The sequence below is a fragment of the Pyrus communis genome, chromosome 11 (genome assembly GCF_963583255.1).
Source record: "Pyrus communis chromosome 11, drPyrComm1.1, whole genome shotgun sequence".
Lineage (NCBI taxonomy): Eukaryota > Viridiplantae > Streptophyta > Magnoliopsida > Rosales > Rosaceae > Pyrus > Pyrus communis.
The window spans coordinates 3,870,243-3,889,816 of NC_084813.1; the positions used below are offsets into that span (position 1 = coordinate 3,870,243).

Below are 19,574 nucleotides of genomic sequence, written 5' to 3' on the forward strand. Positions count from 1 at the left end.
CTTAAAATTTTCAAGCCATTTTTATTAGTTTCCCTTTTTTTATATCATTTCAAAACACAAAACCCTAGCCGTCCACCCATTTATTCCCATTTCATCTTCTTAGTCCAACTTCTCAACCTCTCTCTCTCTCTCCCACCATCAAGAATCTATCTCTCCCACCGCTGCGATGCTTGATTCAAGAAGTTCAGGTTCATAAACGTTGCTCTCGCTATATCAGTTTCATCGATTTTTTCCCCAATCTTGTAAATCTGTTTATTTTTTTATTGAATGATTGGGTTCAGAAATTGGAATTGTTACCTCTGCAAATTTGTAAATTTATTTTATCTATTACATTCGCACACTTGTAAACCACGGAGAAGCCACTCGGAGGTGGTTGAATAGGTGAATTATGCTGACGTTTGTTTAATATAATTGTTTGGATTTTCTTATAATTGTTAATCAATCTTTCTTTTTGTTTTTTGTGTTTTTTGATCATCTAAATTGATGATGTTTGTTTGGATTTTTGGTTGTGAATTTTTGAAGTTGCTGATGTTTTTTGGATTGTTGGTTTGTGAATTTTTGAAGGAAAATTGGCTAATGTTGTTCTTGGATTTGTCTTTGTGGAGCTTTATGTTGGTTGCTCCTCTATTTGGTTTGTTCGAACATTTCTGGATGTTGCAATTGGCGAGGCGTCGGTTGTTTGGTGGCGAGGGTTTGGGATGCTCAGTGGCGGGTGCTGCAGTGGAAGCTTAGGTTTTTTTTTTTGTTGTATTTTATGGATTGGCCTTTTACAATTTTTGGATCTTTTGGGCTAGTTTACCAACCAAATATATATATATATATATAAAAAATAAAAAATAAGAGGAAAAAACCGAACTGGACTGAAACCGAACCGAAAAAAAATCGAAGAAAAATTGAACCAAACAGAACCGAACCCACCCCTAGATGTGGTGATGTAAATTAATGGCACAGGTGGTACCAGTCAATCTCTACTCTTATCATTTGTCACACATCAGCTGTGGAAGAGATTTTGGCAAGCAAACATGCTTATAAAAAGAACACCTTAACATTGAACTAATCATCTTTCTGGGCCTATAATTAAATATAATTTTTTTAATTTTGGCTCAAAAAAAAAAACTGTAAAATAAAAAATCATGGCTAGCTAACATCAGCTAGTTACCGTTGGTTTTTAAATTTTGGCCCGGCCAGGGGCCAGTTGGTTGGCCCTTTGGTTGTTTTTTGTCCAATGGGGCCCATGAGCTCTTTGGTCTAACCCTCGATTGAAGATGGCTTTCGGTTTATTTTCAGCCTTCTGACCCTCTGGACCCTTCAATTGGAGATTGCCTAAGTGACTCAAAACTAGTTAACTTCAATGTCATAAATCAATTAGAACTTCAATTCAGTTCCACAAATTGATATCCACTTAAAATTTAAACTAAGTACACAAGTTTAATCATGCAAAGTGTGAATTAAAAAAAAACAAGAAAATACCAGAGCATGTACGAAAAAAAAAAAAGCAACACTTCAGATCCAAATATAAACAAACGCCGAACTCAAGTCTTATTGTTCGAACTCAAGTCTTATTGTTCAAACTCAATTTGCATTTCTATTAAATAAGTGAAAATAATTAGTTGTATATCATAGATTCACAACTATTATTATAATCCTTTAAAACAAAGTACATGAGGAGCTACAAATTGCCAAATCGAATCAAGTTTAGTGCTACATGAAACTCCATTGCCAAAAGCTTCATCACTATCAACTATACCTATAAATGAAATTGTACCAAATATTATAAAGGTTGTTGGTTGTTAGACTTGAGTGTAATACGTGCATTAGTTCATTTAAGACATAATTGGGTTCAAGTGGGTTGATAAATCAGGTTGGGCATGGGCGGGCAAATGAGCAGCCCAACCCGACCAACCCAATAAAGGCTCCGGTTGAAGTTGGGCTGCGTTTGTGGGTTATAAAAAATTAAAATTAAAATTAAAAAATTAAAAAAAAACCTGCTTGTTTGGGTTTAAATTCGGGTTGAACATGAAAGAGTTCGAGTTGACCCAACCTAAATTACACCCCTAGTACTGACTGTATAATCCGGTGTATAAAATTAATTAGTTTTCTTTTTGTTAAAAGAATATTGTTTTGTTTTTACAAAACGCTATGTAAGTTAAATGGTAAGTTGTTAGAAGAGGAAAATCAGTGAAAAATTAAATCCGGAGTAGAATAGATATGCATGATTACTTTCTATCATTGTAGTAAAGTACCATTTTCAAAAGATATTGTTTTTTTAGTATTACATTTTTATTTTTTATTTTTGTTGAAATCTACAATCTTCGAAAAAGGATACCAAGAAGGAAGAGGTTACCAGTTAGACCAACTCCAATCCTTTTCCTTAATCAATGACGAAAACAATTTTAGACTTTTGGTTTTAGACCTTGGCTATAATTTTAGACCTTGGTCACAAAATTGTTAAATTTAATTTCAACAAAAAAAGAGAGAATAAAGAGATACTATTGGGATAATATTGTGTGCATAACACCGTTTTGCAGACATCTTTTGGGATAATATTGTAAGAGCAAGAAATACACCTTGTCTTTATTTGTTATATGAGTGGCGAGATGTTATGATTGAGGATCATATGAGTAACGAGATGTTATGATTGAGGATGTGAAGAAAGAAAAAAGGGAATTACATGAAAAATCAACTTTCTTTAAAAGATGGACCCAGTTACTAGTGATGTATCATTCATTTATATAATTTAGTAATTTTCCTAATAATAATTCAAGATTGCAATTGTATTAGAATCTTATTTGTAAATTTTTTGTTTAAAAAATTAGAATATACCTGCCCATAAAAACTTAGTCAGCTTTGGAGGCTTCGTCGTTTCATAAACCAAAACAAAAAATGGTACAACAAATTTTCACATGTCAACTTGCTTATGCTAGTCAAACTAAGCTCACTTGACTATTTTTTTTTTAATTTAAATTATTAGGTAAGCCCTCTAGGCTTGAATAAATAAATAGAAAATCAGATATATAAAAAAAAATTTTGAACAAAAATAAAAAATGAAAGTTGTATAAAGAAAATATGGTGAGTATAAATCGTTTCGCTTCAAAATTAGTTGTCAAATGCACATGATAGAGCTCCTTGTAATTTAAAAAAAAACAAAAAAAGATTTTTGCACTCTATCTCTAATGCACATTCTTGTCAATTTACTTAAATAAATAATATTTTAATATAATGATATATTGTCATTTAGTATTACAGTCTATTACTATTTCTTTTCACTTGTAAGTGAGAGGTTCGATCCTCGTCAAAAATGAATTTGAACTACATTATTGCTAGCTCATTGTGCGCTTTAGCTCACTCACTCATCCCTTAGTATAGATACACAACAAATATTATTTATATATAACGATATATTTACACTAAAGATAAACAAATAGAATTTAAAAAAATATACAATAATTAAGCCTTTGTGGCCTATCATGTTTTTTTAAAAATACTAAATTTTAACACAAAAATAAACGAAAACCCCACCCTCCCACCTTCCCCCTGCCAGCTTAACATTCAGTTGATCAAAAGACCCTGCCATTTCGACCAAAAAACCAAAACGAAAATAAACCTGCCATCTTCAAGCACTCTCTCATCAGCTCTCAGGTAACGATTTGGTTTTAAATTTTGATTTTTTTCTCGTAATTTGCTGCTTGATGTTTTGTTTAAATTTTCAATCTTTTACAAGAAGATGAAGGCATTTTAGTATGACTGCAACTGTTTGGGGTTTTGTTTGAATTTCTACCCAAACCTTTACAAGTTTATTTTCTTGAATTTGATTCAGCAGCTCTGCAAATTCAACACCCAGAAACTCATAGCTGAGAGAGAATTAGAAACCCACTTCACACTTAACAGCTGGAGAGAGAGAGAGAGAGAGACAGAGAGAGAGAGTCTGAGGCTGCAATTGCAATGGAGGCTGTGTAAGTTTTGGATTTTGAATCAAATATTTGTTCTTATAAATGAACTTTTGTGAATTAGAAAGAAAGAAAGGAAATTGATTGATTGTTGTTGAAAAACAAACAAACAATTACAGAGTTGCTTCAGCTCCAGGGAAGGTGTTGTTGACTGGAGGTTACCTAATTCTGGAGAGACCCAATGCAGGCCTTGTACTCAGCACCAACGCGCGCTTCTTCACCATAGTCAAACCGCTTTACCAGCCTCTCAAGCCTGATAGCTGGGCCTCGGTGTGTCTTCATCATTCTTTCTCTCTCTCTCTCTCTCTCTCTCTCTCTCTCTCTCTCTCTCTCTCTCTCTTTGAGTCTGATCGAGTAAAATGTGTATCTGTTTTGTGTCCTTCAGGGTTGTACAGATGTGAAATTGACGTCTCCTCAGCTCGCCAGAGAAAGCATCTACAAACTCTCCCTAAAAAGTTTGTCACTTGAATATGTGTCTTCAGGGTGAGTTGTCATTTTCGATATAAGCTTCTTGAATAATGATAGATTTTTGAACAATGCTACAAATCGTCAGTTTATATCATCATCTTCGTTGTCATGTAACCACTTATAAGGTTATATCAGGAGAGTTTCCCTGCTTCAAACATGCTTAATTTTAGTTCACATAAACACAATTTCAGTGACTCGAGGAACCCTTTTGTGGAACAAGCAGTCCAATACTGTGTAGCTGCTGCCCGTGCAACAGTTGACAAGAAGAACAAGGATTCATTAGAAAAACTACTATTGCATGGTAATGTTTCATTCTCCATATGTTTCCCCGTCATTTAAAATGCTAAACAAACTTGACAGCATTGAAAATTCTAATGTTTCATCTGGGTCTGTTGTTATGCAGGTCTTGATATCACGATCTTAGGTAGCAATGACTTTTATTCTTATCGGAATCAGGTTTGTTACCCTTATTAGTTTCTGTAGTTTTGTTTTTTAATTTAGTTGAGTCATCCGTTGTTTCTAATCTTCTTTTAATTATTGATAGTATCATGTAATTCTAACCAAAAGCCCACATATATTCGAATAAAAAAGTATAAAAATTACAGCATTCACGTTCCAATAACCAGTTGCAGCTGAAACTTCTAGGTTTCTTATTTTATTAATTGCAATCCAAATTCCTAATTCAAGATGTTTCTGAGTTGTGCCCTTGTAGATTGAAGCCCGTGGTCTACCTTTGACTCCAGACGCATTGGCTGCATTACCTCCTTTTGCATCGATTACCTTCAATGATGAGGGATCAAATGTAGAAAACTGTAAACCTGAAGTTGCAAAAACTGGATTGGGTTCGTCTGCGGCAATGACAACCGCTGTGGTTGCTGCGTTGCTTCATTACCTCGGAGTTGTTAATCTTCCGTCTATGCTTAAAGATCATCAACATGAAAAGCACACTGCAGATCTTGATTTGGTGCATGTGATAGCTCAGACTGCTCACTGTATTGCACAGGGAAAAGTGGGCAGTGGGTTTGATGTTAGTTCTGCAGTTTATGGAAGTCAACGTTATGTCCGCTTTTCACCAGAAGTTATTTCTTCTGCTCAGGTCCCTCTCTCTCTCTCTCTCTCTCTCTCTCTCTCTCTCTCTCTCTCTGTGTCTGTGCGCTAGAGCATGCAATGTGGATCAAACAAGTGCACCTGGCTCCTATTTGTCTAAATGTCAAAATGGAGTTTGGTATATTTTAGTCACATGCAAATGAGAGCTTATGAAATTATTACAGGTTATCTCTAGTTAATTTTTACTCTCTCAATATTGGTCACTCTAAATAAAATTAACATTGATTACCAATAGCCCGATTCTGATTTTTTGTCCTTTTATTACTTTGGCATTAGGATTGCCAAGTGGTCTCATTAAATTACCTTTCACACATTGATTTTGTTGTCACGACCGGATATACCAACATCCACTGTTTTCCATTCAGGATATGCTGTAAAATCGAAAACACCGTTTTCATTTGGTGTCTTCCATGGAGATGGGATCCCTGATTGTGTTGTCGTGTGGTTGATTATCTTATTTAATTTTAATCTAATATTCTTTTTGCTCTTTGTATGGCCACATAACAGATACTGTTAGAGAACACCTTCAATTTGTAAGTTCATTTTTTTATGCTTTCAGGTTGTAGTGACGGGAACACCACTAGAAGAAGTCGTTCCTCAAATCCTAAACGGAAAATGGGACCATGATAGGACTAAGTTCTCCTTGCCGCCATTGATGACTCTTGTAAGCATGTCAAGCTCCATTTTGTAGCTTGCTTACATTTGTAAATATGATTATTCATGCAAAAGAGTATCATATGCATGAAGACAATAAATCCAAAAACCTTACCCGAACTTTGTAGAATAAAATCTGCAGTGTGTTCTGATGCATAGACTTTAATTTCCATTTGTATGTTCTTAATTATTATGTGTAGCATGTGAGCATTACAGAATGGTTCATAGAGCCTTGTACTTCCAAGGTGAGGAGTTATGCCAATCTTAGGGATCATTTTGGCTAAAAAGCCTTAATGGAAACACAATAGAAAAAATTGAAGGTTGATTACTTATTAAAGAATTAAAAAAAATTAAGCTTGAAATCAAGTGTAGATTTCGTGCTCTCTTATCATTCCATTGTGCATGATTCATAAAACACTGTCGCAAAGGGTCTCTTTTAGTGATGCAAGTGCTTTCTGCAGTTACTTGGAGAACCAGGAACTGGAGGATCATCCACTCCATCAATGGTGGGTTCTGTGAAAAAGTGGCAGAAGTCTGACCCTCAGAAATCGCTGGAGACATGGAAAAAGTTGTCGGAGGCAAATTCAGCACTTGAAATGCAGCTCAATGCATTAAGCAAATTGGCAGAAGAACACTGGGAAGAATATAAAAGCTTGATAAACAGCTGCAGCATCCTCAAATCAGAGAAGGTATTTTTCTCGTCCTCTCTGAGAAACGAATTTTAGTATGGTAAAATCAAAACTGAGACAAGTGCCCCATTTTGGATTTGTTGGACATGTCATGTTGTACCGTGTCGTGAAGTTTGTGTTTTTGGCTTGTTCGAATTGCTGTTAATACTTTCCCTACCCTATAACTTCCTGCTGCTTGTATTGCCCAACATTGATGTTTGTTACAATTTTACAAAATTGTACAGTGGACACAACAAGTCTCTAAACCAAGCCAAGAAATCAGTGTTAAAGCATTATTAGGAGCAAGAGATGCTATGCTCAGGATCAGGTATCATATGCATCAGATGGGAGAGGCTGCAGGTGTTCCGGTATGTGCATTTCTTAACTGGATTCTTGTTTCTTTCCTATAAAAAATATATGGTTTGTAAAATGGAGAATAATAATTGATATATTATGTTAATTGTTTCCTTTCTCAAAACTACATGTTCTGAACATTCCATATTTAAATAACTTGTGATTTGAATGTATTTTGACCGGGTTCAAGTATCTTCCCGGAATTCAAATAAAAGAAAAAACATGTACACGCGTGCTCACATGCACACACATTTAGTCTCTCACTACTCACTAGGCATCCCTATTTTGGTCCCTTAGAAGTCCTAGTTGATTTACTTAATCTCCCTAAGTATATTTGAATGATAAATATGGCTTCTGTTACGTATCATGCTGAATGAACCCGTTGATGAAGTCCTTAGACTCAGCATTCTTAGACTTAAAGCAGAAATCCCTGCCATTTAGAAGCTGCTTGTTTTGCGTAACCGGCTCCTGGGAATCAAAGTCCATTCCGTGGAAAATATTTTATAGGAATCAGTACAGTTCAACAATGCCCTTTCTAGTGTTTTGGAATGTTGGGAATCATTAATCTTATCAATGAGAGAGAATGCAAATGATTCGTATTTATCTCGTAGCAGAATACGTATTATGGCATTATTCTTCCGGTGGCCTTGAGGTATACCGCAAAAACTCCTTTAAAATACATTGGTACTGATGTTTCAAATATGCTAAAGACTTTAAACCAGAAACTAGAATCAGAACAGGGGCTACCTGATGTCAGTCGTTTAAACAATAAACACAGGCCAACATGATGTTGATCATAAATTTATTATTCAAATTATTTTTCGTCATTCTGAATAGAATAATTAAGATTCAAACTATTTTTGTCATACTCTCTCTTCGCCTTTCTTCCTTGTGTGATCGGTTGTGATCGATTCCTTGTCTTCAAAACTTTTCAGATAGAACCAGAATCACAGACAAAGCTTTTGGATGCTACTATGGATATGGAAGGAGTGTTGTTGGCTGGAGTTCCTGGAGCAGGTGGGTTTGATGCGGTATTTGCCGTTACCTTAGGGGATGCTGGGAGCCATGTGTCGAATTCTTGGAGTTCATTCAATGTTTTGGCCTTGTTAGTTAGAGAAGATCCTCAAGGTGTTTCTTTGGAGAGTGCCGATCCACGAACCAAGGAAATTACTTCAACCATTTCCTCAGTTAATATTGGATAACCTATCGTTTTCTTCACTATTTACGGTGAAAAAAGGCGATTTGTAAGATGAATTGTATAAGAGTGTGGATATTAAAATACATATGGGATAAACTTGCAGAGTGAAAATGTTACTTGCAACAAAATCAATAAGAGTCGTTTGTTTAAACTGTTCAAGAGATCCTATGTCATCTTTCTTATTCTTTAATTTGCTTGCTTCCATGTTTGATGAATTAGTTTCAAGGAATGTTTAGTTTGATGAATTGTTATGCACCACGGGCATGTTTACTTACAAGAAATAGGAATTTAAATCATTTTGATTTTGATTTAATTTGTCTTGGGGTTTTCATATTATTTTTTAGCAAACAAAATCTACACTAAGAGGGAGGGGGTGAGTTTAGCCTCACAACAGATTAGCAATAATACGGTTCAAATCCGTTTTTGACGAAAATGGAATCTAAAACCTTTCACTTACAAGTGAAAATAAATACCACTAGACCGTAATCCTAAATGACAATTTATCTTGGACTTTTAAAAAACAAGAAACACGTAACATTTTTTTATTAGGCAAAATTAGGAAGTGAGGATAAGGAGTACTCACTGTTAAGAGGAATACTACTAGACCATAATATTAAGTGGTAGCATTTGATCTTTTAATAAAGTATTAAAACTCCCAAACTTGTCATAAGTTGTTGTATTGGTTTCCAAGAATTCAACTCACGCCTGCTGCTTCCCTCACAAAAATGTAAAAAGTCATTCACGGTTGATAACCGAAAAAGCCTAAACGAAGCAAAGCAAGAGATTAATAGTTGAGACAGTTGAGTGAATCGTTTGTCGTAAATGGGAAAGTAAGCATGGAGTTGTTGCCTTGTTGGATTAATGTTTAAATGGATACACCTGTAAAGTTGATATTTTACTTTACAATTTATTAAATATGATTACTCTATTCTTGATGGAATACACAGAATGTTAGTTAAATTTATGGGCTAACAGGACACATTCTCTACTAAGGCCCTAGAAGCCCGCAAACAACAAGCCCCTATGCCCAATTCATCACAAACGGTCTGAATCAATCGTTATGCGACTTATGCAGATTATCGTAATATGTAATGAGCTTGCTTATCAGTCTCTCAGTATGCCAAGATCCTCCGAAGCATATTTCAAAAATCTCAGAGGAATATTCCTCCCTCGATTTGCAGACTAGGTAACACTATGCTAACAGGTTCAACGAATCTGGATGTTTGGGTTAACTCCTCAGTTATCTATAAATAGTCAAGGTCAGTCACTTTATTCTGATAATCAAGAACTCTCACAACACTCGTATTACTTCCTACAATCTTTTTGACTTAGGCATATCGGAGACCCCTTAGGCTAACACCACACCAGTGTTAGTCTAACTCTATTTGTCTCTTTTTTGTGTGTGTAGGTTTTCGTCAATCCAATCCGAGGTGGAAATTTGCTCTCAAAATAAGCATTTCGTTTTTTTTATTTAAATTTTCAAATTTTGTTACTAAAAATAGAGAGAATGTAGATGAAATGAAGAATGAACTAGGGAGAAATGCAAAATGAAAACAAACATTAGAAAAGGAAACCACGTTTAAAATTGTTTTTAGTTTTCGGTTTGAATTTTTTCCACATTACCCACACAAACGAAAAAAATATTAGTCCAAAACAACAAACACAAATGGGTCAAGTCTATTGAAGCACAAGGTAGATGAGCTTCTACTCGACTATGCTGGTGGTGACCGTTGAGCTCTTCAACTAACAAAAGACAAACAAGTATGAATACGTTTTACAAGTGCACCCACACTACCCTCCTTTTACTTCCTGACACTCTAACCCCACGCAGCATTATTACCACACAAAGAAACCTGCATGCATCGGTCTCTTTGCATATTATAGGGCAAGCTTATGCACCCAAACTTCAGTGCAGAATCCATGGCAAAGATCACTAAGAGACTCTGCACCCTGGTTCTACGGCTGATGGCCGTCGGTGCTACCCTTTTGGCTGCAATTGTCATGGTTACAAGCCATCAGAGAACCAGCATCTTTGGAATATCTTTTGAAGTCAAGTATAACCATACTCCAGCCTTCCGGTAAGTTTTTCGTTTTCGTTTTTTTACGCCTTTTCTACGTACGCATGCTATATACGCCATATTCTGTAGAGATCGATAGTTTTTCTTGCTATACAAAAAACATCATGATCAATAGTTTGGATTGATAGTCTGGCAAGATGTACAACCATAGCTAGTAGCATACTTTCTATACATTTTCTTCACGTATGTATCTATATATGTACCTGTACTTGTTGCTATAAACGTACTCTTTTATCTTTGTAGGTACTTTGTGATCGCAAATGCAATTGCAACCGTATACGGGTTTCTGGTTATTTTTCTTCCTTCTAAGAGTCAGCTATGGAGATTAGTCGTGGCTTTGGATGTGGTACTCATATGAATTTATAACTTAAATCTCTCTAGCTACATTTTTTTTTTTTTCTTATTTGAAGGTTGCCCATGTTTCTAAGTTTAACAATAAAAGTTGCAATTAATTGTTTGGATTATGAACAGGTAATCACTATACTACTGAGCTCAAGCATTTCAGCAGCTTTGGCTATCGGTACTCTGGGGAAGAATGGAAATTCATATGCGGGTTGGCTACCCATATGTGGGCAAGTCCCAAAATACTGTGACCGAGTAAAAGGGGCCCTAATCTCAAGCTTTGTTGGCCTCATCATATATGTCCTGCTGCTTCTGTATGCCATCCACACTGTCCTCGATCCTCTCCTCTTGCAAAAAACTTAACTTCTCAATGAGTAAAAATGGTCTTGCTGGATGAGATTACTTTGTTCTTTGGGTTATTTAATTACAGTATGCATCTTTAAGTTTGGGTGCAATAGGAACACCGTACCTTATTTAAAATATTCAATATCATACACAAATCATGTTTTATTTGCAATGTCATATTTCCGTCAAATAATATGTTAAATTGGCTGTTGAGCGATGACGTAATAATTGCGGACATTTCACATATTTGCTGACGTAACTTTAAATTTGTGTGGTTGTCTGCCAATATGTAATTAGTTAGTACCCTTTCTTTGTAAATCACATGCTTATAAATAGACACTCTAATAACAAAATTGGTTATGAAATAAAATATTTTGAGAGTGAGAAAGAGAGAGGGGCGGTTAGAGAGAGAGAGAAGAGGCTCAGTTATTTGTGAGATGGTGTTTTCTTCTTGGCCTTGTACCTTTATTTATACTAATCATAGGTAGGGTTTTACTTGACCTCCAAATAATACAAGTCATAATAAAATAAAATCTCCTAAATCTTATTAGATTCTATACAATTACACTCATAAAGTAACTTTATTTGCACTCCTCAAGTGTGTACAACTTAAGAAGTAGTTGTATCAAGTCTTCATGCAAATGTAAAAGCAATTGGGGAAGCTAACTCAAAATTATGTTTCCTACTTTTCGGCTAGGTCGTGCTGAGAGAAGGACTTTTTATCCTTCTTTATGGATTACATAGGCGTGCTACCACCAAATCACATATGGTCTTGATGGAATTTGTAAGTGATGTTGTGCTCCGTAAATCTAACTTCTAATCAAGCGATTGAATGACCAAGCAAGGAACCTATTCTAGCCTAAGTCCTTTCACTTCTTTAAGGTCAAGGATGGTTAGACTGGACTTGTATAGGTTGTGATTTTAGGTTCATAGATGCAAAGAAATGTAAAAGTGCGAGCAATTAAAGTGCGACCTAAAGAACGAAAGATCATTTTGTGTGTTGATAGTGCGAGCAATTAAAGGCAGTCAGTTGGTAATAAAAACCTATACTAAGAAATGTAAAGGATAGCAAAAATCCGAAGTTTTGTGTGTTGATCAAAAGATCATTTTCTTTTCCAATTCCGTCTATGTAAGTTTATCTTATACTGTCGGTCACAAGCTCGGATACAAGAAGAAAGGAAGGATGTTACGTAGTCGATACTTGGCACTGCGTTTTCACATCAAATCCCTATAATATCAAATCCTAAACAAAATTGCACTAAAGTTATCTTGTTACCCACAAATGACGCGTTGTGTGGTCCGACCATAATGAAGTGAGCAAAGATCGATGGATCACTATCAGCTTCCGAATGCCAGAGTAAGAGTACGGTAGAAACTTCATTTTCAACCACTCTGTCTTAAGCCCATACTGAAAAGTGGACTTTATATAAGCCCATATCTTACGCAACAGTTTGAGATTTGAATTTTCAAAAATTTAGGGGACCATATTGAAAAGTAGACTTTACATAAGCCCATATCTGCAAAATCAAAAAGCTTGGTCGGTGCAGCTCATCCTTATCTTACCGCAAACTCCAACACTATCTTCCTCGTGTTTCTTATTTTTAATTTAATAAAACTAAATATCAATAAAATTATATTATATTAAATTAAATTAGTGGAACCAAAACCAAAACCATACACCCAAGTCTCTGTTTCTTTTATTATTCTCTCAATCTCCCTATCTTCTTCTCCATCTCGAATTTTCTCTCTCTACAAAAACCCTAAGTTTCTCTCTCTACGCTTCCTGATCATTTCCAATATGGCGTCTGGATCATCGACTCGGGGCAACCCGGGCTCACAGGGATTCGATTTCGCGTCGGACGACATTCTCTGCTCCTACGAGGACTACGGCAACCAGGACTCCTCCAATGGTAACCACAGTGAACCTGTCATGGGGAATAATTCCGGGAAGGTACTTTTACTGCTCCCACCTTTGGATTCTTTCGTGACGCTTTGCTGATGAAGGTTGCTGGATCTAGGGATTAGCTGATGGAGCTGTAATTTCATGGGATTTTGAATTTTTGTTAATTTAGGGTTCCGGATCATAGGCGTAATTGGGGACAATTTTGGATTTTGGGTTATCTATTTTGCATGTTTTTATTTTAACTTTTAGTTTTTTTTTTAACTTTACGAAATGGATGTGGGTTAGATTGGTAAGGCTGTGAATTAGAAGGAAAGGAGTTTAATTTATATTTTTAATTATTTGATTTCCCTAGAACGAAAATGATTTGGGAATTTGTTAAATGATACAAGTTTGAATTTGCACCTCATGGAGAATTCTGGTTCTGGTTTTGCACAGAGAAGACGATTATGCTCTTCAGCTTAGAAAATAAATTTTGCACGTTGGGAAACCATTTGTCATTAACAAACTTACTGTTCAACAACACGATAAATTCGAAGTTCAGAAACCTTTCAAGTTATTTTCTTTTGTTCCATTTTGATCTTTTGCACACCTTACATCTTTAGCCATTACTTTGAACCCTAATACGTGTTGGTTATCGAGTCTTAAAATGGGTTGGAACCTTTTGAATTTGCTAACTAGTGGCTGTTGCATTCTATCTATAGCAGGATTTTCACAGAAGTAGACTGGCAAGACAACCGATGTTCTCTTCTCCTGCCTTTAGCCAGCCGGAAGAATCTCTTCACCAAGATGTAACTGCTACTGTTGAAAAGAGCATGAAAAAATATGCTGACAATCTCATGAGATTTCTTGAAGGAATTAGTTCACGGCTTTCGCAGCTGGAATTGTATTGCTACAATGTTGACAAGTCAATTGGTGAGATGCGATCTGATTTAGGTCGTGATCATGAAGAAGCAGAGTCAAAGCTCAAGTCTCTTGAGAAACATCTTCAAGAAGTGAGTTGCAACACTAAATTAAGCATTTCAGATTGTGCATATGTTCAATTTGTTTGGATTGGAATGTGATTTTATTGATCTTTCTGTTTGCCAATATTTAAAGGTTTTCAACTTTTCATTAACCCACTTTTTTTATGTATACGATGCTTTGGTGTTCTGCTACAGTGGTTCTACTATACGTTTCTTGGGCATCAAAAGGAGTTATAGTAAAGTATTTTGTTAGGTACACGAGGGTGATCCTGTGCCCCTGTGATTTGGGTGGAACCATCCTTTTCTTAGCTTTCTTAGGATTAAGAGTTTGGCAGTGTGAAATTTTGAATGTGAGATCTTCAAAGTCAATTTAGGAGGGCTAGTCATTTCTGTACCTAACGATTTTTGGATCTTTTACTTGCACACTGTTAAATTGTTGAGTAATTAGGCCCGGGCCGTTCTCATCTTCTTAAAATGTAGTTTATCTTTCCACCCAATGTTTGTTAGTTTGACTTTGTAGAGATGATTTTAGCAGTCATTGAACTTTTTCCGATGCCCACTTCAGGTCCATAGGTCTGTCCAGATCATAAGGGACAAGCAAGAACTTGCGGAGGCTCAGAAAGAACTAGCTAAGCTTCAGCTTGCACAGAAAGGATCTGCATCTTCAACCCATTCCCAATCCAATGAGGACAGAGCTTCACCACCTACCTCTGATGCTCAGAAAGCTGACCACCCATCTGAAACACATAACCAGCAATTGGCTTTAGCCCTGCCACATCAAGTGGCGCCACAGCAGCAGCCTGTGGCACCTCCCACACAGCCCCCTCCGCAGAATGTGACTCCACAACAATCCTATTATTTACCAACCCAGTTACAAAACCCACAACCTCAGGCAGAACATCCGCAGAATCAATATTTGCCTCCTGATTCTCAGTATCGAAACCCCCAAGTGCAAGAAATGCCAAGGGTGACACCACGGCCAACACAATCACAAGTGAATCAGACACAAGTCCAGTCGTTCCCTCCGTATTCGCAACAATTACCGCAGAGTCAGGTGCAATTTCCACAACAGTCCTCTATGCAACCCCAGATGAGGCCACCATCAACAAATGTCTACCCTTATCCACCTAGTCAACAAACAAACCCATCTCCCCCAGAGTCTGTACCAAACAGCATGCCAATGCCAGTGCCATATTCCAACATTCCTCAACCAGGGCCGGGTCGTTCTGATCCCATGCCTTTTGGATACGGTGGAGCTGGTCGAACAATGCAGCAGCAGCCTCCGCCTCAGCAAATCAAGGGGGCTTTTGGTGCTCAACCAGGTGAGGGATATGGGGCTGCTGGTCCTCACACTGCACTTCCTCCTGGGAGTACTTATATGGTCTACGACAGTGAAGGGGGTAGAACTCAATATTCTGCTCATTATGGATATCCTCCTACAAGCATCTCTCATCATACACCACAGCCAACAACAGCTCCAAATCTTATGGCTCGGAATCAACAATTCCCACCTAACCACCCTTACAATGAGTTGATTGAGAAATTGGTACCCATGGGGTTCAGGAGCGATCACATTGCGAGTGTGATTCAGAGGATGGAGGAAAGTGGCCAACCCATTGATTTTAATGCAGTGATTGACAGGTTGAATGCGCATCCATCTGGGGTCCCTCAGAGAGGATGGTCAGGGTAAAAGAATTACGTACCTATCTATCTTGCATTTCCAATTGGGTGACAGTCATGCGTGTGTTTTATTATTACGCATTGAATAAAGGCTTATATGATGCGTATGGTGTCCTCAGCCCTCATATATATGGTTTGAGAGATGCTATGATTTTTGTATATTTGTAAACCTCATTCCTAGACGAATGGCGCTTTTATGCCGTACTTGGATGTCAAGCAATAGAAAACACTTGTCGTAGATCTCTCCCTCTCCGTTTCCCGTCAATACTTAATGTTTCTCTTCTTTCAAATTCTCGTCTTTGTCTAGCAAGTTATGTTGGTGTTGGATGTGTGTTTGATTGGATTGCAATTGTAGCGATGAAGGCCCCGGTGCGGTGCATTTTGTTGATGTTTTCATGAGGCTCAACTTTGAGATTACGTTGTTATGATTTGTGACACTCGGTTCAAATCTAATGCACTGCTTTGTGGCCGGCAGCTTTCTGTTTCTGCGCTGAAATATGAGAGAGTATCTAATGGCTTTTTGACTTTTGATTGCTTGTTATCGAGTATGTTATGTCTTTATTGGCATGCTTGTTCTTTACTTTGTTGATTGCGAGCTTTGCTCCGACAATCGCTCCATGCAGTCTTCTCTGACTCCGACGGATCTCCTACCTTCCCGCCGCCATTTCTCCCTCTCTTGGTGCAACCAATGGTGTCGCTGGCCTGACGGGCCCCCGAGCTGGACTGGTGCGGTTGTCCGCCTTATTACCCGGATAAGGTCGTGAGGAAGAGAGAGAAGTTGTAATCAAAGTGCGAGCCCAAGCAGACTTGTATCCAAATGAATAAAGGGAAGTTTAACCAAAAAAAACTTCCAGTACTGTTCATTTTAACAAAAAATCATATTTTTACACTAAAAAGTCAACCTTGGTACTATTTATTTTACCCTTTATTTTGTCTTCATCGTTAAAATTCAAAGTTTTCAAGTTCTTTTCATTAGTTTTCCTAATAAAGGGCATTGGTGATAACATGAAATGCGTTATTTTTGTTTGGTTCATTGGAATGGATGAACGTGTTGTTTTGGGCTTGGTTTCTTTTTGGTTGTCATTTTAATGAATTTGTGTTTGTTATGTTTTTCGGTTACATAGGGGTCTAAAGCCCAAGAAGAACGTCAGCTTGAGTGGCTTACACAAACAGCCGGAGTCCAACCCTGGAAATTTCTAAACCGGAGTCTGACCCCGGAAATATCATCTAGAAGTAAACCAACAATTGAAGGAGGATCATCCAACATAATGCAGTCCAGGTCCAAAGAAAAACTCAGCTTGCCAAATCATCAACCACCATATTCCTTTTCGTATGCATGTATGACTCAAAACACATTGATCAAATTGAGAAATCAAGTGATGACAACCATATAACAAGGAAGTCAAGGGATAAATCATGCACAATACATATGAAGAGTGACACTAAAACAACAAAGTCAGATTCCACAAGTATCCCCCTAGCATCCTTATCCAACGTCATTTTCAAACCTACTCCCATATTAGTTGAAAATCCTCCAATCCAAGAGCCCTAATGATCTCTAAGTACTCCTTCATAACCGATAGCATAAAGCAGACCTCCGAAAATGTTTGGGCTTGTTATAGGCCCACATATACTTTTTGGCAGTGTGTTTGTACAACAACGCGATCTTTGGGTGCCAGAAACATTCAATACTTGAAAAAGCTAAACCTCGTGTGCATGCCATCGTCGTGATTATATAGTGCGTCTCTAATCATCTTTTATTGAATATGAGTCTCACATCAAGAAATTGAGAAAATAAAATACAATATATAAGTATATGATGCTACTTCTAATAACACCGAGGTTTGTTGTAATAAAATCCAAAACCTAACACTAGATGATTATATTGGAACAATATTGATATGGTTAGAAATTGTTGCCTTAACCATGCGTATCTGCAAGAGCTAAGTTGTAGCAAAACGACAATTAACATGGAAGATATCGTTGCTCTTTTTTTTTCTTTTTTCTTTTTTTTTTCTTTTTGTTTTTTATGGAAAACTCTTTTTCTTCTCTTTTGTTGTTTCTTTTTGTCCTTGGAAGGCTACGGGTAAGAAGTGCATGCAGAGTTCTGAAAACGCCAAATTTTGAATTTCTCTCAATGTATGAGGTCACTCCAGAAGATTCTACAGGAAATATTCATTTTACTACTTTAGATATTGTCCACCTCTTTTCTTAATAAATTGGGATTAGTGGCCAAATAGATATTTATCATAAATATTAATAAGTGAAAGTGCGGTGTTGTTATAGATCTGTGATCCAGTGAACTAAGTTTTACAGTTTGTATTAGAGAAGTTTGTAGCAATGGTTTTTAGATAAAAATTTATGATCATTAGTCTGTTAACTCATCAAAACATGCAGCTATGATCCTTTTTCTCAAGTCCTTCAGAGTTCCATCAAAATAAGACATGTTGGAAGGACCAGCAACAATTGGGTTAAAGTTGAGAAACCGTTGCTCCAATTGAATTAAAGTTAAGGGAATATTTTTCCAATTAAGTTAAAGTTGAGGGACAGTGCTACAATTTTTCTCATTTGCTTTTTGATATTTGCCCTTAAATTTAGCTCACATGTTACAGACTTGACTCATTTTGAAGAAATTTATAACGAAGTTGATAAAAATGACCATAGCTCACATTTTGATGAGTTAAGAGACTAATGGTCAAACATTTTTAGTTAAGAAACCATTGTTCTAATTGTGTCAAAATTAAAAGACCGTTGCTACTTTCCTCTTTGTATTAAATTATTGAAAATTAAGATAATGGACCAAGGTTAGATTTCTTATGTCACATTAATTTGACAAAGTCTTGATTGGGTTGGTATTGCATGTGTCCATCCAAATGGCAATTAATCGAATTAGTCTTGGAGAAGTGGTTGAGCTTGCAATGTGGACCTATACCAAGTCTAAAACATGGTTGAATGAGTCTCGATCCAGAAGTTAATTTGGGGCAGTTTTATAGCATTTTAATTTTCAATTCTTAATATTTTGTATTTTAAATACAAACTTGTTTGATAACTGTTTTAATGAAAACCAAAATCAATTTATATTTTAAAGGAAAACTCATAAATATAGCTTTCAAGTTTTGTTTTGTGTGTGTGTGTGTATTATAAACTCCTTATTTAAGTGTGATTGTGTAAATCCTAGATTAGATTTGATTTTAGTTATTCTTCCCTATCAGGATTTGTATTCCTTGGAGGAGAAGAATTTCTTCTCTTATTGCTATAAAGAAAGGCATTGCGTAGGGGGAATAATACATTATTTACATCACTCTACAAACACATCTCTCTCTATTCTCTCTATGTGTCGCCGGCCCCCTTCCTCTGTCAATTAAATATATGCCACAAAAATATATATCGCTTTTTATCCAAAATAGTCTAATGAAATTGACATAACTCCTTACTTTAGTTTATGAAATTTAAGATCAATAAAAGTAGTCAATGAGTTTGTCTATCATCAATCATTTAAAAAAAACTCTGTTAAATAAAGAAAAATGAGTCAAATCATTTTTTTCCCATTGTTTATTAAATTGAAGGTTGTTTTTTTTTTTTTTGTTATTTTGATCCTTATTTAAGAGAGATTTTTTTTTTCTAAAATAACCAAAATAATTAACAGTGGACAAATTCAGTGACAACTTCTATGAATTTCAAATTTTAAGAACTAAATCACTAAAGTGAGGAACCAATCTCAAAGACCATTTTAACTAAAATGCCTATGTATCAAAATTAAAAACTAGATTTATGAGTTTATGTGGGGACCTAGTCCTAACGGTTCCTTCTTTTTGTAAAATTTGCAACTTGAAATTGAGACTAATAATGATCAAGCTCACCCTAAAAG

General features: G+C 36.3%; 3 protein-coding genes across 5 annotated transcripts; all 3 read left to right on the forward strand.

Moving 5' to 3' along the window:
* The first annotated feature begins 3,508 nt into the window (after positions 1-3,508).
* On the forward strand, positions 3,509-8,549 carry LOC137707863 (phosphomevalonate kinase, peroxisomal-like). 2 transcript variants are annotated; one of them, XM_068446793.1, is made up of 11 exons: positions 3,509-3,639; positions 3,821-3,953; positions 4,067-4,217; positions 4,333-4,430; positions 4,607-4,716; positions 4,819-4,871; positions 5,128-5,511; positions 6,082-6,186; positions 6,638-6,865; positions 7,090-7,212; positions 8,134-8,549. In XM_068446793.1, exons 2-11 carry the CDS (start codon positions 3,943-3,945, stop codon positions 8,398-8,400), a joined length of 1,530 nt encoding a protein of 509 aa, XP_068302894.1. In that variant the 5' UTR covers positions 3,509-3,639; positions 3,821-3,942; the 3' UTR covers positions 8,401-8,549. The 2 variants fall into 2 exon arrangements, with proteins under 2 accessions (XP_068302894.1, XP_068302893.1); XM_068446792.1 differs by having other exon boundaries at positions 3,521-3,639; positions 3,818-3,953.
* A 1,740-nt stretch (positions 8,550-10,289) lies between these two features.
* Positions 10,290-11,265, forward strand: LOC137749413 (CASP-like protein 1C1). Its single transcript, XM_068489508.1, has 3 exons — positions 10,290-10,474; positions 10,718-10,820; positions 10,946-11,265. Exons 1-3 carry the CDS (start codon positions 10,290-10,292, stop codon positions 11,177-11,179), a joined length of 522 nt encoding a protein of 173 aa, XP_068345609.1. The 3' UTR covers positions 11,180-11,265.
* Positions 11,266-12,813: 1,548 nt separating this feature from the next.
* Positions 12,814-15,944, forward strand: LOC137707432 (uncharacterized). Of its 2 annotated transcripts, none has more exons than XM_068446298.1 (3): positions 12,814-13,112; positions 13,766-14,056; positions 14,592-15,944. In XM_068446298.1, the coding sequence occupies exons 1-3, from the start codon at positions 12,960-12,962 to the stop codon at positions 15,714-15,716; spliced, it is 1,569 nt and encodes a 522-aa protein (XP_068302399.1). In that variant the 5' UTR covers positions 12,814-12,959; the 3' UTR covers positions 15,717-15,944. The 2 variants fall into 2 exon arrangements, with proteins under 2 accessions (XP_068302399.1, XP_068302400.1); XM_068446299.1 differs by having other exon boundaries at positions 12,815-13,112; positions 13,769-14,056.
* The last annotated feature ends 3,630 nt before the right edge of the window (positions 15,945-19,574 follow it).

Coding starts and splice junctions, on each gene's coding strand:
- LOC137707863 (XM_068446793.1), top strand. Junction 4,218..4,332: donor AGCCTGATAGCTGGGCCTCG/GTGTGTCTTCAT, acceptor TGTGTCCTTCAG/GGTTGTACAGATGTGAAATT. Junction 6,187..6,637: donor TGCCGCCATTGATGACTCTT/GTAAGCATGTCA, acceptor TGCTTTCTGCAG/TTACTTGGAGAACCAGGAAC.
- LOC137749413 (XM_068489508.1), top strand. CDS start 10,290: ATGCACCCAAACTTCAGTGCAGAATCCATGGCAAAGATCACTAAGAGA. Junction 10,475..10,717: donor AACCATACTCCAGCCTTCCG/GTAAGTTTTTCG, acceptor TTATCTTTGTAG/GTACTTTGTGATCGCAAATG. Junction 10,821..10,945: donor TAGTCGTGGCTTTGGATGTG/GTACTCATATGA, acceptor GATTATGAACAG/GTAATCACTATACTACTGAG.
- LOC137707432 (XM_068446298.1), top strand. CDS start 12,960: ATGGCGTCTGGATCATCGACTCGGGGCAACCCGGGCTCACAGGGATTC. Junction 13,113..13,765: donor TGGGGAATAATTCCGGGAAG/GTACTTTTACTG, acceptor TTCTATCTATAG/CAGGATTTTCACAGAAGTAG. Junction 14,057..14,591: donor TTGAGAAACATCTTCAAGAA/GTGAGTTGCAAC, acceptor TGCCCACTTCAG/GTCCATAGGTCTGTCCAGAT.